At 46.1% G+C, this 16,405-nt stretch overlaps 1 protein-coding gene across 1 annotated transcript in view; it reads left to right on the plus strand.

The window, feature by feature from the left end:
- Positions 1-16,405, plus strand: part of Rnf150 (ring finger protein 150) — a 219,279-nt gene that overhangs the window by 176,789 nt on the left and 26,085 nt on the right. Inside the window, exon 6 of the mRNA XM_075976589.1 lies at positions 893-1,103. Within this exon, the coding sequence (XP_075832704.1) occupies positions 893-1,103 (211 nt within the window). The remainder of the gene's footprint in view (positions 1-892; positions 1,104-16,405) is intronic.

A 16,405-nucleotide genomic window follows, 5' to 3' on the forward strand; every position in this document is an offset into this window, starting at 1 on the left:
AATGCTACATATGAGAGTCTCCAATAAGAGACAGAGGCCCATCTGGAAGAGAAGGGGACTAAAGGATTTGTATAATTTGTGACTAATCCCATGTTAAGAACATAGAGATATGTTTTACAGCTGATTTTTGACTTACATTTTTAAAAAGTAGCCTCACCCTGCATGTGTGCGTGCATGTATGTGTGTGTGTGTGTTCACGTGCGTGTATCCTCCCTGTATTTTCCCAGTGAGTAAGATTCTGTTCCCTTTCTCACTTCCCTATCATGTTTGTAAACAATGCACGAGACTGACGATAATTAGCAGTATGCTGGCTCCATCCTGTGTGGGGGAATAAACTCTCTACATAAAAAGAAGTCCCAGTTTTATGATTATAAAGAAAGATCGTGTATTCCTCCTGACTAGTTATCTAAATATAGATAGAAAGTTTGCTGCACTTGAAATTCAATCTTTTTTTTTCTTTTTTTAAAGATTTATTTATTTATTATGTATACAGTGTTCTGTCTGTCTGTATGCTTGCTGGCCAGAAGAGGGCACCAGATCTCATTACAGATGGCTGTGAGCCACCATGTGGTTGCTGGGAATTGAACTCAGAACCTCTGGAAGAGCAGCCAGTGCTCTTAACCTCTGAGCCATCTCTCCAGACCCCTGAAATTCAATCTTTATACTTATATCTAAAGGAACCTTTAGAAAGGAAACGTGGGACGATCTGTTCATGACAACGAAACTACACATATATGAAGCCACATAGAAATGTCTTTCAACAAAGCGGCTTAAAAACTAAACAGTGAAAGAATAAGCTTAATTTTACATTCTGACAAAATATTTAGGCTGCTGACATTGCATCTCTAAAGCAAGGATGTGCTCTGAGGTGGGTCGTTCTTGCTCCCTGCAGCCCAGTGCCGACTGCATGGACGACCTGCCGATTGATTTCGAGAGCTCCCTGGGAGGCCCACCCACCAATCAGATCACGGGCGCCAGTGACACGACAGTGAACGAGAGTTCAGTCACTTTGGATCCTGCAGTGAGGACAGTGGGAGCCCTGCAGGTGGTCCAGGACCCCGACCCTGCACCCCAGGAGGGAGAAGCCATCTTTACAACAAACGGTAAGTACTGTGTCGATCTTGGTGACTTGGATCATCACCAGCAGAGGTATCGCCTCACGGGGATTGGGAACAATAATGCCTATCGTTGTGTGATGCTTGATAGGGCCAACTTGATAGAATTTAGAATCACCTAGAAGGCAAACCTGTGGAAGCTGGTGAAGAACGATCTAGATTAGGTCAGTGTCTGGGCACACCTGTGAAAGCCTGTCTAGATCAAGCTCACTGATCTGGGAGGACCTTCTTTAACTATGAGTGGTGTCACACCAGGGACTGGGGTCTTAGCTAAATAAAAAGGAAGCCGAGAACTGAACAACAACTTTGACTGATCTCGGCTGTGATAGCTGCCGGCGTCAGACACCAATGTCAGGGGCACAGTTTCCACCGACATTGAACCTGTTGTGTATGGGAACAGAGCCTCTTGAGAGCGCCTGTGGCTATAGAAGCTGGTCTGACCTACGTGCAGTGGTAGCTTTCCCAGTGATGGGACACTCGGCTGTACATAGCACATCTTTCTTTGAGTGATTTGATTAAAAGAAAAGATCCTACTATGTTGCCTGAGCTCACCTCGAATGTCTGAGATGAGCAATGCATCAATCTCCGGAGTAGCGTGGGCTACAAGTGTGGGCTGTTGTTTATGACATGCCCTGGATGGGCATTGTTAGGTGTTTCCTGGCTAGCCACATGTCACCAAGTCCTGGGCTGTTTGCTGGCAACTGTCCTAAAAGTAGTTAAATATCTGCATGATATTGAAGCTAAAGTACCTACTATTTAGTCAAATATAGTAAGAGATAAAAGCCTCAGGCGCTCTAAGAAAATCAGCATACAAATTAACTGAGTTAAGTTTAAAGCTAAAGAGTGGGTGGATAATGTAGTTTTAAATAGAGTGTATTTTTTCTTGTGTAGAAGCAACATATTCACTATGGAAAAGTATAAAGGCAAATTGAATCATCTTAGGTTATTTCCGTTGAAGCCAACTTCTTTTTTTTTATGTATTTCTGATTTTCATAGGATCTGTAAAAATAGGCTAAGATGTAAAGACTTGTATTTTTCTGATTAACTATAATCTTAATTATCGGAAGATTGAAAGATAAAACAATTTCAAAGAAACCTCAGGTGGGGTATCACAATCCAGAAATTATTACTTTTAATAATATGCTCTATTTCCTTTTTCTCTTTCTTTTTGGCATGTGTTGTTGGGTGGGGGGGGGGGGGGGTGGCTCATGTGCCACAGAGCACATGTGGAGGTCACAGGGGAGCTCGGCAGAGTTGGTTCTCTCCTTTCACTATGTGGGTTGTAGGGATCGACCTCAGGTTCTCAGGCTTGGTGGCCGGCACTTTGCCAGCTGAGCAATCTCCCCTGCCCACAGTGCAACCCTGAGACACGGACATCTGAGATTCCTTAAAGATCGCTGTGCTCCCATCGTTGGCACAGTACTGATGTCGGGAAGCCAGGCGTCTGATGTGATGGGATCTGTCCAGGGCACGGTACAAAAGTGTAAATGGGTAACGCCCACTTGATTAACCTACTTTATTTAACCAAATATCTCTAAAGTATTTTATATTCTTTTTTCTTGTAATTGGGCTTCAGAATGTGGGATGTGGTCCATACTTTCTGTGTGTTTGGATTTAGCTGGCCAGCCACATCAGCAGTGCTTGGTAGTCCTGTGTGGGTGACAAGTGGCTTGTCACGTGCAGCGTAGAGACAGAGACTCTCGGTACTGCAATAGAACCTTGAAGACTGATAGTTCCTGGTTTTCTCTGTTTGATTTTGTTTTGGAACAGGGATTTTCTGTGTAGCCCTGGCTGTCCTGGAACTCATTTTGTAGACCAGGCTGGCCTCAAACTCAGAGATCCACCAGTCTCCGCCTCCCCAAGTGCTGGGATTAAAGGCGTGCACCACCACCCCCTAGTGTTGTCCTTGTATTTAGTCAGAATAAGCTTCTAATTTCTGCCATTGGAAAACTACAGCCCAGAGGAGCGAACGTCTGACCAGGCCCGCAATAAGTTCTCTTGCAGTGAGCAAGTGGGCCTGGTTTTCCTATTACTGGCATCGGTTGTCACCTTGGACATCTGGGCACTGATGAACTCTGTGAGGAGCATAGAGGAGAGACCCTTGCCAGCAGTCCAAAAATATTTATGCCACAGGCATTTTGTAAGCACAAGTAAAAAGAAAAAATAAAAAGTAGGTCATTCTCCTTGCACCGGAACGGTTGTTGGTTGACCAGAGACAACGCGTGACTAGCTACACTCCTTAGCATGACTCCGTCACACGCTTATCACTGACCTTAATTAAGCCCAGGTAACAAATGAAAAAGAGTTTTCATTTAATGTGATTAAAAAGTATCTAAAATGAAATAGGTATACGCTGTGAGCTAAAATCCATCCTCAACAAAATAGAAAATTACAGCCTGCAGCCATGTGATCCATAACCCTCGAGCTCTGTGAGTAAAGTAGAATAGGAGCGTGCAGGTCAAAGCAGCCATTGTTAGACCATCTACTGAAGGCTGTGAGGGAAAAGGGTTCAGTGTAGGCTGAGAGCAAGGACGTTCTGCTCACAGCGGGAGAGAAAAATGCCCTGTAGTTTCAGACGCAAGCTCTGGAGAAGGAAAAGAGAAGCGGCTGGTGACTCAAACGGGCAAGCCTGTGGGCAGAAGGCCAACTCAAACGGGAAAGCCTGTGGGCAGAAGAAGGCCGACTCAAACGGGCAAGCCTGTGGGCAGAAGCCGGCGGGCAGCATGGATAGATATGTTTGGAGAGATCCCTTCCTTAGCACAGCAATTGCATGATTCCCACAAAGTCGTTTTCCTAGGCCGTCTCCTTCCGAATTGTTTTATTTACTTAGATTGAACAGAAATGAACAAACAAAATGACTATAGATGCCCTAAGGGGAGAGCTCTCTGTAAAGATTTTTTAATTTCCTAGCGGCATCATCAAACTAATCAGTTAATGAACAAGCATACATCTGCCGCTGCACACGTGATGACTCCCATTCTCTCTCTCTGCTGTCTGACAGTTGGGGCTCAGTGCAGAGGGTTTGCTTTGCACTTGGGGTTCAGTGCGGAGGGCCATGGGTATGGCTCAAGTTCAATTCCTAGCACAACAACAAGAGGACTGTGGATGGGGTATAAATCACAAGCAAACAGCCACATGGAGACCTTGGTATCAAATTATCCTCTCCCTTACATCTACACAAACCGGGGAATACAGAAAACGAAGAACTCAGAGCAGTTTACAGATGCGTAGCAACAGGCGACCGACGCCCTTTGAAGCCTGGTTCACACAGCCACTCCCAACAGTCTCGTGAGGTAAATATTATTTTCAGCCTCCCCTCACTGATGTGAATGTGGAGGCTTTGAGAGATGGAAGGGGCATACACTAGCGACAGGCGCATCTGGAACTCAAGCCAAGCTGCGGACCAAGGATGCACAGGGCAGACCAGGGGACGTGTCCTGGCTGGTTCACCTTTCATTTAGCATTGGTCACTTCTTGCCTCTTCAGATCTCCCAAAAGCTCCAAACTTTGCTCAGTTCCACGTGGTACTGTCGTTCCCACCTCCCTTCCCGTCATCCTCTGAGCAGACGGAGCTGCTGTACTATGATGGTCCAGTGTGTGGCCATCCGGCCAGCACTCCTGGCGGGACGGTGGAAGCCACTGAAGATGGGACGATCTGGCATTAAGGGATCATCTGTGGCTCCCAGGAGAGGGAGAGAACGAAAACAAAATGATTTAAAGAACCATAAAGCGCCTGTCTTGTAATTCTGGTCCTGGCAGGAAGAATTCTCCATTAGCTGTACTTGGTGCTCTGTTGTCATCTTTTTTTTTTTTTTCGAGACAGGGTTTCTCCGTAGCTTTTTGGTTTTTGTCCTGGAACTTGCTCTTGTAGACCAGGCTGGCCTCGAACTCACAGAGATCCGCCTGCCTCTGCCTCCCAAGTGCTGGGATTAAAGGTGTGCGCCACCACCGCCCGGCTTCTGTTGTCATCTTGACATAACAGCCCGCAGCACGTTCTCCTTGACCTCAAGTCCTAACCGGGTGTTCAGATACCCCCTCAGCACTCTCTACCTGCAGGCCTGGCCACACCAAACCCTTGGCTCTGACTCCCAAGAACTAACTGCAGATGGTTAGGTTTGCTTCCCCTGGAGGAAAGGGTGTCTTAGGAACGAAGGGCGACACAGCTAAACAATCATCCCCAGGCGTCTGGAGACTCCAGAGGGGAGCGGGGAATGATGCTGAGGGAGAAGGCTTATTGCACCTTCCCAAATCCCCCAAGCTCCGGTTGGCATCGTCTCAGGAAATTCTTAAGCCTTTCTTTTATTTTTCAAGAGGGTGGCTGACTCCATAACCTGCTTCCTTCTTTTCTTATTGAAACACTCCAAAGGCCTGTGAGAAAAATCTGCCTCAGAAGGCTGCCTGAGAATCGTGATCCGCTTGCCATCCTGCCACATCCTGCCACAGTCAACCCAAGTGGAGGACAGAGATGGGCAGGGTCATGAAATCTCAGACGCCCAGAACATCCCGAGAAGCACTGCGCATGACCAGGAGTGCTAGTCTTCACAGAAGGAAGCGATGCATGTGAGCATGTGCAGAGTCTCCAGGCACTTGGCCAACGAAAGTATAAGGTGGAAGGGATTCCCTCTAGAAAGTGCCTTTTGTAACTTCCTATCAGCTTCATCTGTTTAATACACACGGCCCATAACATCTTCATGATGCAGTTTTATTTTTGTTTTACTGATGAATAAAATGTACTGCATAAGTATACTACCCTGACCCTCCCACCCTTGCCGCTGAACGAGTATTCCAGCAGCCCCAAGGTTATCTATTTCGTCTTAGGTAACTGACAGTTAAAAATCTCAAATTTATGGGGCGGGGGTGGTACACAGCTTTAATTCCAGCACCTGGGAGACAGAAGCAGGTGGATCTCTGTGATCTCAAGGCAAGCCCGGTCTACAGAGTAAGTTCCCAGATAACCAAGACTACACAGAGAAACCCTGTCTCAAAAAAAGAGTCTCAAACTCAAATCAAAAGAAAATTTTGTTTTCTCTTGGACACTTTCTGTTCCAATTCTTGCACCTCACAAGAGAAGGATCTGTGTTGGTTATCCTCTGGGGTCTCTGCATCCTGTACACCCTCAGCCAGTTGGTAGCCAGGGTTTCTTATGGTCCCCTCATCCTTCCAGGAGGGCTCTTAGGACGGGGTGAATGCAGGCGCACATATGCCACAGTGTGCTTGTGGAAGTCAGAGGCCATCAGAGGTTTGTCGTCTCCTTCTGCCCTGTTTGAGGCAGGTCTCTCTGGTAGTGGCCGCTGTGTGTGACAGGCTCCCTAGCCTGTGAGCTTCAGGAACCCTGGGTCTCCACCTCCCACTATTCCAAAGGCCCGCTAGGATTGATGAAGCGTGCTACCAAGTCCAGCTTTTAACACGAGCTCTCACTCAGGTCCTTGCTGTGCACAGGAAATGTTTTACCCACCCAACTCTCTCCCCAGTCTTTTTCTTCTGCTTCTTCGCTGCTCACATCTGTTGGAGAGAATGAAGCAGGAAGAGTCTCAGAAGACACAAAAGTGCCTGGGTGTGTCAATACTCTCTATCTGCAAACTGCACATATAGCTGGTGTCAACTATGACATTGCTCATTTAGAAGAACTTTGAGGCACGCTAGTCCTTTAATGGGGAATAGAAACACGCACATGCCCCGCCCCATGAGTGTGTATTAGTACACACACACACACACACGTGTGTGTGTGTGTGTGCCGTTCATACTCTGCAAAATGCACTCACAAGACAAAAATCACTGCTGAACACGGAAATTGCCGTATTTAAAAGTGGTTGTGACATATCAACTCCAACAACTGTCACAGGGACCTGCCCAGATCCTCCAGAGACGCATGCTTCAAGCTAATGATGGACAAAAACTTCCAGAGAGGTATGGATTCCCTGCCTCTGATTCAGAACGCTCAGTGGACAGCTCTCTGGGAACTGGTCAGGCTGAAATGTGTGTTCTGTTTTGTTTTGCTCCTTAATCAGTCCAGAAGTGACATTCACTTCCATTTTGGAAGTCCCATGATGTTTTTAATGATCACTTGATGAATTGCTTGGAATATCAGCACTGCAAATTCCCAAGGCCTGCTCTAACCTCAACTTGGATGTAAACACAAGACAGAGACTTGCTGTGGACTTTCCCTGGGGAAGCTGACCTTGAACTCTGTGGCTCCAGTCACCTTAGGGACTGGTTTGAACATCACAACATTTTTCAGATGCACCTCTGTACTGCTCGGCTTTGGCAAAGTAACTGTATTCGGAGTTCTGTGTGAGTATGAAATCTGGGTGTGTTCAGAAATAAGCACACCGAGACGAAGCAGGTCAGTGTCTGTGAGGGAGATGCCAATGCAAGTAGCTGCATCTGCTTTCCTACCTGACATTAAAGCCAGACATCTCAGGATAGCTGCTCTTGACAATGGATTAGTACACAGTCGACTATGGATTAGTACACCCTCAACTATGGATTAGTATGCCCTCGACAATGGATATAACACGCACTCAACTATGGATTTATGCCCTCGACTATGGATCGGTATGCCCTGAGAGATCCCTCGGTGCCCACAAGATGCACAGTTTCCCAGGCAAGATGAACACTTTCAATTTGGGTGCATGTTCCATTGTGGCACACAAAAGAGCCAGTCAGCTCACCTCAGGTCAAAGACCCTACCACCTCCTCCTCGCAGGAAACGGGCAAGCCACAGTGGACTACTTTTGTACAAAACGAAGTGTTTGCAGCTGGCGAGTCCGCTCCAGACAGGCCTCTCTGTTTCCCGGTATGCCAGGTCCCTGGAGCAGCATGGGACCCTGTTCCACAGCCCTTCAGCTCAGGGCCAGACTCAGCAGAGGCACAGCTGTGGCCAAGAGCAGAAAGCCTTGCAGCCAGCAAATGCCTTAGCCGTCAAGTGCACCCAGATGGAGGCTGTCAGGTCCTCAATCCACCAGGCTTTCCATAACAACATTCCTCCTCAATTAAAAACACTTGCCAATCTCAAAAAGTCCACTTGGGGTCAGACTCCCAGGGTTCTCCCGTCTTGTGCGTCGGGTGCCTCTGACAGGGAAAATTGACAATCTGCAGATTCACAAACAGCCCGAGAGAAAATTAATCAATTTTGACTGCAGAGTGCCACTTGAAGCGCTGTGTCTATTTCTGACACACACTATCCACCCAGAAGAAACCTGTCCCCCAGGGAAACTCCGCAGACAGATGGAACCCATTTGCTGCTGGGACTTTTGTCGCGGGTGCTCCTAGCTGCTCCGGGACAACACCATCTCTAATTTGAGTAATTCCTCACGACGCTGTCTCACTTTTGATACGTTGTACTGCTCCTGCAGCTGTTAGCAGAGCAAGCTGGGGACAGGGCAAAGGAGTAGACTGGCACTTTTCCAAAACCTACCACCCTGAACAGAAAGTCAGTAGCCCTGCTGGTCCTGGCTGGAAAGCATGCTGGCGGGCCAGTGATTCCTGAGTGTCTCAACAGCACCGGGTATAAATGACATTTCTGCTTGTATTTCAACTGTCAAATCGTTCAAAGACTGAGAAAGCAAGGATAGTGGTGGACGCCTTTTGGATAACATAATGATGGTTTAACAGGTCAGAGGCCGGAGGTTCAGTAAGTCACAGAACTATAGGGGGAAAGAGAACCAGTAACTGCATTCCAAGAGCTACTTAGAGAAACAGATACCAAGGGAAGGCTATTAGTCACAGGCAGGAAATTGAGCCTTCTGCCTGGTTTGGCCTCTAGTTATGCTGTGACCTTGGGCAAATCACAGTACCCTCTTTTCTCTCAGGCAGTTACTCTAGCAGGCAGTTCCTGAGAACATTTCCAGGGCAGTGACTCTGTTTATAGGCAGTCCCCTGTCTCAGGAGGGCTTGGACTCTCACGAGGACATCTCAAGACCTTGCATCCTCACTTCCAAGGTCTCCCTGTCGTTTCTCCTCCCAGCACCTCTGAAGCAACCCAGTGAGAGTTGCACCCTCTTCTTGCTCCAGGCCACCTTTTCAAGACTACAGAAGATCTCTGTGACATTCATTGTCTGTCCAGCTTCAAGTAAAGTGAATGGGCAGGGGGGGTAAAGACTGCATGCAGAGGCAGCTGGAAATGCAGCACAGTTGCCGTTGGTCCAAGCTGCAGCCTGGGTTCTTTCTAGGAGCCTCTACCTATAGGGCAGCTTTGCCTTTATGCTCCAAATACCAGCATATATATCTGTATGTTGTGCCATACAGCTGTAACATGAAGGGCCTGGCTTGCTTGTTGTTGGGGTTTTCTGTCCTCCCACCAGGTCCCCTCAACTGTTTATCCCCAAAGAAAATCACACACAGGTCTCCATAAATTATAAGCTGATTGGCCCATTTAGCTCTAGCCTCTCACTGGCTAACTCTCACATCTTGACTAACCCATTTTTCTGATCTATTTTAGCCATGTGGCTCAGTACCTTTTTTCAGTGGGGCAGATCACATCCTGTGGTCTGGGCCGGAGTGGGAGGGATCAGCTTCCTCCTTCCCAGGATTCTCGTGTTCTTATTGCATCATTTCTACCTCCTGTCTGGTTTTCCCGCCTATATTTCCTGCCTGGCCAATCAGCGTTTATTTATAACATGACTGACAGAATACAGACAATTCTCCCGCACCATACAACTATGTTCAATGTTGAATGTATGTATGCATGTGTGTGTGCATGATAAGTGATTGATGAATACATGATAGACAGATACATGTGATTGATGGATGGATGATGTGTAGGTAATAGATGAATGGATGAAGTGATTTGTTTGTGGGGTTTTGTTTTTGTTTGGGTTTTGAGGGGGTCTTGGGTTTGGGGGGGATTTTGGTTTTTGTTGGTTGGTTTTAGTTTTGGTTTTTCAAAACAGGGTTTATCTGTGTAGTCTTGGCTGTCCTGGAACTTGCTCTGTAGACCAGACTGGTCTCAAACTCACAAAGACCCACTAGCCTCTGCCTCCTGAGTGCTGGGATTAAAGGTGTGTCCCACCACTACCCAACCCAGATACGGAGAATTTAAGGTAACCCACAGTAGTGATAAAGGGTGAGGGAGATTGTATTATGGTACGTACATTGTATTTTGCCTGCTAATGAAAAAAATTAAATATACATCTTGAGAGCATTCAGGCTGGAGCACAGATCACTCACTGTATCTAATTTTGTGGAAGAACACTGTGACCCTAACCCCATGGGGCACAGGTCCACAGTGATAAACTAGTCCCAAGTCATAAGCAAGGAGGGTGACTGGTGCCTTGAGGAAATGGACTGATGATCTATTATTTATGCTTATTGATGTGGCACATACTGTACAGCAGAGACGGGAGGAAAGGCAGCGATGAGAGATGAAGGAACAGAGGCAGCCGCGGTGGGAACTGCCCTGGAGAAAGGCTCCAAGGCCTAGCCACGTAGAAATTTCTGCAAGAACCCTAGTAATGCCATGAAACCAAATGCTCAGAAACCACTGTAAGCTTCATGAAGCTCTGTAGTCTTGTTTTGAATTGTCAGCATGACTCTTAATTCTTGATAATAATGCAGACTAAATGCAGATAATCCCATCAAGAGATAATTTGGCATTGGACTAACTTCATGACTTTTGTTGTTGTTGATGGTGGTGGTGGTAGCTGTGTGTGTGCGCGCACGGTGTGTGCGTGTATGTGTGTAGGATACCAGATGTCCCACTCCATCAATCTCTGGCTTGACTTCTTTGCTTGATAAAGGGTCTCTCATTGAGCCTGGAGCTAGGCTGGGAGCCAGCAAGCCCCACTGATCCTCCTGTCTCTGCATGGCACAGCGGTTACAGGCACATGCAGAGCCACACCCAACTTTTTATATGGGGATTGGGGATTCAAACTCAGCTCCTTATGATTGCATAGCAAGCACTCTTACTCACTGAGCCATCTCCCCAGCCCTGCAATTTCTTGATAGACTATTCACGTATCCCCAAGGCCTAATAGCTGTAAGCTAGATCCTAAACCATTTGCTTGTGGGGTTGAGAGCTGACGTCACCCCGTTCTTCTCAGAATTGCATTAGCTCTGGAGCCAGAGCTGCGGGGTTGCTTGTAGTTATTTATCTTCTTCCTAATTGATCATGGGAGAACTACTGAGACATTAACTACAGCCCTTGTGATCAGGATCTCACTGCAAATCCTGCCCTCCCCGTAGCATTGCTCACAAAACCTCTCAGGTCATCCCCATCAGCACCGCTCAGCCCACCAATCAATCAGCCACCATTAGAGTCAGGTCATAGGAAGCTCTCCGTGTGGAGCTCTGTACTGCTTACATGACCTGAGTAGCCCTAATCTGAGAGACTTGAGACCAAAAGTGTTGTGAATTTCAGATGTTTTTCTAATTTTGGAAGACTCTTTGCCTATACATAAAATGGTATTGTGAGAAAAGCACCCATGTCTAACCGTGAAATGTCTTTGTTTTTCATACAGTCTGTTCCCACACGGCCTAATACAATTGCAGTGTGCCTACGTCTGGCTTATCAGCTGTGAAAGTCTCCACCCCTGGCATCATGCACGTGCTCAGAGCATCTTGCATCTCATAACTGGGTCTTAGTGATGTTCAAACCATATTTAATAGATAGTGGCTCTACCAATAGCTTCAGGTAGTTCTTTGAGAGCATTGACTCAGACAGCTGGTTTATGGATTCACTGATCGGTTCAGATCTGCCCAGTCTTGTTCTTTGCTGTAATAAGCTGGATTTCAGAGGACAGCTCAAACAGAAATGTTAAAATGCACATTGACATACATCTCCAAATATAGAGCAAACAACTCTCTCTCTCTCTCTCTCTCTCTCTCTCTCTCTCTCTCTCTCTCACACACACACACACACACACACACACACACACACACACTAAAGAGAGAGAGAGAGAGAGAGAGAGAGAGAGAGAGAGAGAGAGAGAACTCTAAAAATGTCCAACTCATCAGAGAGAGAGAACTCTAAAAATGTCCAACTCATCAGATTCCCCTGTAGCAGTCCTTACTGCAATTTCCACATCCCTTTGGGATGGGACACCTGATTTTTGACAAAAAAGCAAAAAATTATCAAATGGAAAAAAGAAAGCATATTTAACAAATAGTGTTGGCATAACAGAATATCAACATGTAGAAGAATGAAAATGTCTATCACCATGCACAAAAGTCAAGTCCAAATGAATGAAAGACCTCAACATAAAGCCAGCCACACTGAACCTTATAGAAGAGAAAGTGGGACATACACTTGAACGCACTGGCACAGGGAACCACTTCATAAATATAACCTCAGCAGTACAGACACTGAGAGAAAAAATTAATAAATGGGACCTCCTGAAACTGAAAAGCTTCCCTAAAGCAAAGGACACAGTCAACAAGACAAAATGACAGCCTACAGAATGGGAAAAGATATTCACCAACCCCACATCAGACGGAGGTCTGATCTCCAAAATATACAAAGAACTCAAGAAGCATGTAATCCAATAAAAAAAATGGAGTACAGACCTAAACAGGGATGGGAAAATCATAGAGAACACTTCTGGAAATAAGAAATATACTGTGCTGTAATGATTTAATCAAACTCTCCTCCCCATATCTATGCCAGGCTCACGTGTGTTTTTATCAGTTGGGATACCCATCCCTCATATAGGCATGTCTGCAACATTAGGATAAGTGGGGACTAGGCAGACTTCTCACTCCAGAAGCCTCCCTTTGGGCGTACAACAGGAAGCAAAGTGAGAGTCAGGGACAATTCCCATGTCTCTATACACTCTTGTACACACTCATGCACACATACACAACATGTACAAGTGTGTGCGTGTGTGTGTGTGTGTGCATGCGCACATGCGCACACAAGCGCATGTATCAATAACCACTCCTGAGAGCTTGGCTCATCCGGTACCATTAGGAATTCCCAGGCATTGTCCTCAGCAGAAACACCTCAGCCACTGCTCAGCACACAGCTCACACTGCACTCACTGCACTCCCGCTCAGCACACAGCTCACACAGGGCACTCACCGCTCACCCACATGAGACAAACCGTGTCTTCTAAATTTGACTATAGATGTGTAACCCCAGATTTAAGCACAGTGCAGGGAGTGGAACTGCCTTCACACTCAGTGACTGATGGCTCACGGACGGTCAGGGTTTTGAATTTTCCTACTATTCCTCACCAATAAAAGAAACAATGGGTCGGGGGCTGGAAAGATGGCTCAGCAGTCAAGAGCATCATCCTGAGTTCAAGTGTCAGTACCCACATGGTGGCACACAACCATCTGTAACGAGATATGGCACCCTCTTCTGGCCTGAAGGTAGGCATGCAGATAGTGCATCATATACTTAAAATAAATAAAACTTTAAAAATTGTTGAAAAGAAAAAGAAAGAAGCAATGGGTAAAATCTTGCGGTGAAACAACTTGTGCTCCTGCCCATGAGCCAACAACACGTGTAGCTAGTACTCCCCTGGAAACCAGTGTTCACAGCAGGGAGAAACAATTAGGAGAGTCGTAGGATGAGGTCCCATCGAAAAGATTGAATAAAACAAATTCTTCATTTCGGTAAATAAAGATTTATACCTCAATCCAAGCTGTCAGTGCAGAAGCCTTGACTTCTCTCAAGCACCTGCTGTGCAGCAAGAGCAAGGGAGCAGATATTTTAGGGAAAATCATGCCGTGATAATGCAGGCACTGTTATTTAAATAAGCGGTTAATTAGAAAACTGGATTTGACAAATCAAATCAGGGCAGAGCAGGGCATTAAAGAAAGAAAGAATCAGCCCTGCTATAAAGCTAGCACACAATTCATGCAGAGGAGTGAATGAACATATAGAACATAGTCATATGTGAGCATTTGTGAAAATGTGTGTGGACGCCTTCCAAGGTGCAAAAACATGCATGCTTATATACAGATTGATATGTGTGCACGCTTATAAATGTATATTGCAGAGTAGGCATATGTGCCTAAAACAGTACTTATACAGACATAGATTGTATAATAAAATATATGAATATAGAAAGAGTATACATAGAGATACATACACACACATATGACCTACCTGTACACATACACATATGCAAGCATGTTTACCCAGGACCTTCCGTCTTATGCCACAGTGGTTGGACATGTCTCAGCAAGGCTAACTGAAATTTCTACTGTGATTCATGATTGCTTCTGGTAATAAAACTGTAGCTCATCAGAGACAGAACTCCAAGATCTAATTTGCATATCCTTTTTTTCTTCTGAAGGCCTGGGGACTCCAGCGTCTGCAAAGCAGTTCCTAACTTTAGGTATTGACCAGACCTCACCACAGAACCACTTCATCTGATGAGGCATCAGAAAGTGGGGTGAGACCTATAGGGTGCTAGCAAGTGAAGTGTGGGTGTTTGATGGACATTAGGAAAAGGGACTGATGTCATCTGATCCTAATGTATATCTCCCCCAAGAAGCTCTTGGCCACAGGTCTTAGTCAAAGCCCAGCCCTGCCACCTGCTGCCTATGTAACTTTGGGCGAACAGTTCATCCTTTCTTTTGCTGATCTGGGATAAAGGAAGTAATAAGGATGTCTCAGCATGTCATGAAAAGATGCAAGGGCACTTGGTCCACAGACTCACCATCGAATAAATACCATGTGCTCAGGATCTTGCAGAGAACTTTGCATATTTTAATTAATCTTTAAATGCCACCCCCAACACACACACACACTGCTTTCTCTCCTAGGTCCTGAACCCCGGCCTCACACACACTGGTTAAGCGCCCTACCATTGAACTGCATGTCTAGCCCTGTGCTCAGGCTTTTGTACACGAGGAACTGAGCTGGGCACACTCTAGAAATCACATTGAAGATTGCATATACTTGCCAGATGCACCAGATGCAATGGTTCACACCCCTGACCTCAGCACTCAGGAAAACAGGAGAACTGTGAGCTTGATCCTGTCTCAAAACAAGCAAGATACAATGTAGGATCCCTGTGGGGCTGGAATATGCATGTTTTTGTCACCATTGACAAGCAAACCCAGGTTCATTCTGGTACCCAGAGTTCCTCAAGTGCAGACTGTACACCCACTTGGGCTATAAATGGACTGAGTTTCTTGGCCTTCACAAATCTTCACAAAGAGCAAATGGAGACCTGACATTTTTATCAGGCCTCCCATGTCAGTGAGATTTTCATTCTATAATGAAATACCTGAGATTGGCTGACTTTATAAAGAAAAGATTTATTTATCCCACAGTTGGGAAGGCTGCAAGTCGAAACAGCATGGCTAATGTTCTTACAAGGGGAACCACGACACTCCAATCACTTCGTGGTGGATGGCAGGAGCCTTGTGAGAGGGGGAGATCCCGTCATCAAACAGGAAAAGAACAAGGCTTCCCAATTCCCCTTGAGAACCCAGCTCTGAGTGACTTAAGGATCTCCCACTGGGCCCACATCTTAAAGGGTCCCCAGCTCTGAGTGATGTAAGGATCTCTCCCATTGGGCCCACATCTTAAAGGGTTCCCAGCCATCTCCCAAAATCACTGCCCTGGGGACCGAGCTGTAAACATACAGACTCTGGAGACAACGTCTAAACCATTGCACTTTCTAAGTGATGTTTTTCCAAGATGAGGGTTTGAAACCAAATACAATTTACCCCAGAATGCTTGGCTAGAGAACCCACACCGGCCTCTCAGCCCATATCTCCTAATCTGCCTTTATGGTGTCTACTCTGGTGCTAATTTCGCCTTGGGGCACTAGAACAGAACCTTCTCTTCAGTCATTGAGCCACTGCACTGCCCTTTGATCCAGCTTTGGGAATTTACAAAGTAAACACACTGGTGTGGTTTTGTCTATCTGATTTTCTGGACCTTTCCACGGGTTCCTTGAAACAGGACTCCGAATCCTCAAAGAGTAGTTGTGGAAAATACAAGTCACGCCTCGCTTATGATGTTGACGGAGGTTAACTTTGGCAGGCAAGATTGTTCCTTAAAGCCGAAGCTTCTGAATACGTCTTGTTATAGTCACTACTCTTCTGGATCTGACGCACAGCTCACAGGCTGCCTCCTCCTGCTTTCCAGCATAGGTGTGTTAGCTCTTGAATTAAGCAGGGAAGCACAGTGCTTTAGAGAGAGAAAATACTTTAAACACCTTGCGTACCAAGATGCGCTGTTGAGCCAACAGAGCGAAAGATGACTGAAAGAATTGAGATTGGCTTTCCAGTGGGCTAGGCAGATGCTCAGCCGTGAAAAGTAGGTGTTGCTCTTGCAAAGGACCAGGTTTGATAGCCAGCACCCACAAGGTGGACCACAATCATCTATA

The sequence above is a fragment of the Microtus pennsylvanicus genome, chromosome 6 (genome assembly GCF_037038515.1).
Source record: "Microtus pennsylvanicus isolate mMicPen1 chromosome 6, mMicPen1.hap1, whole genome shotgun sequence".
Classification (NCBI taxonomy): Eukaryota; Metazoa; Chordata; class Mammalia; order Rodentia; family Cricetidae; genus Microtus; species Microtus pennsylvanicus.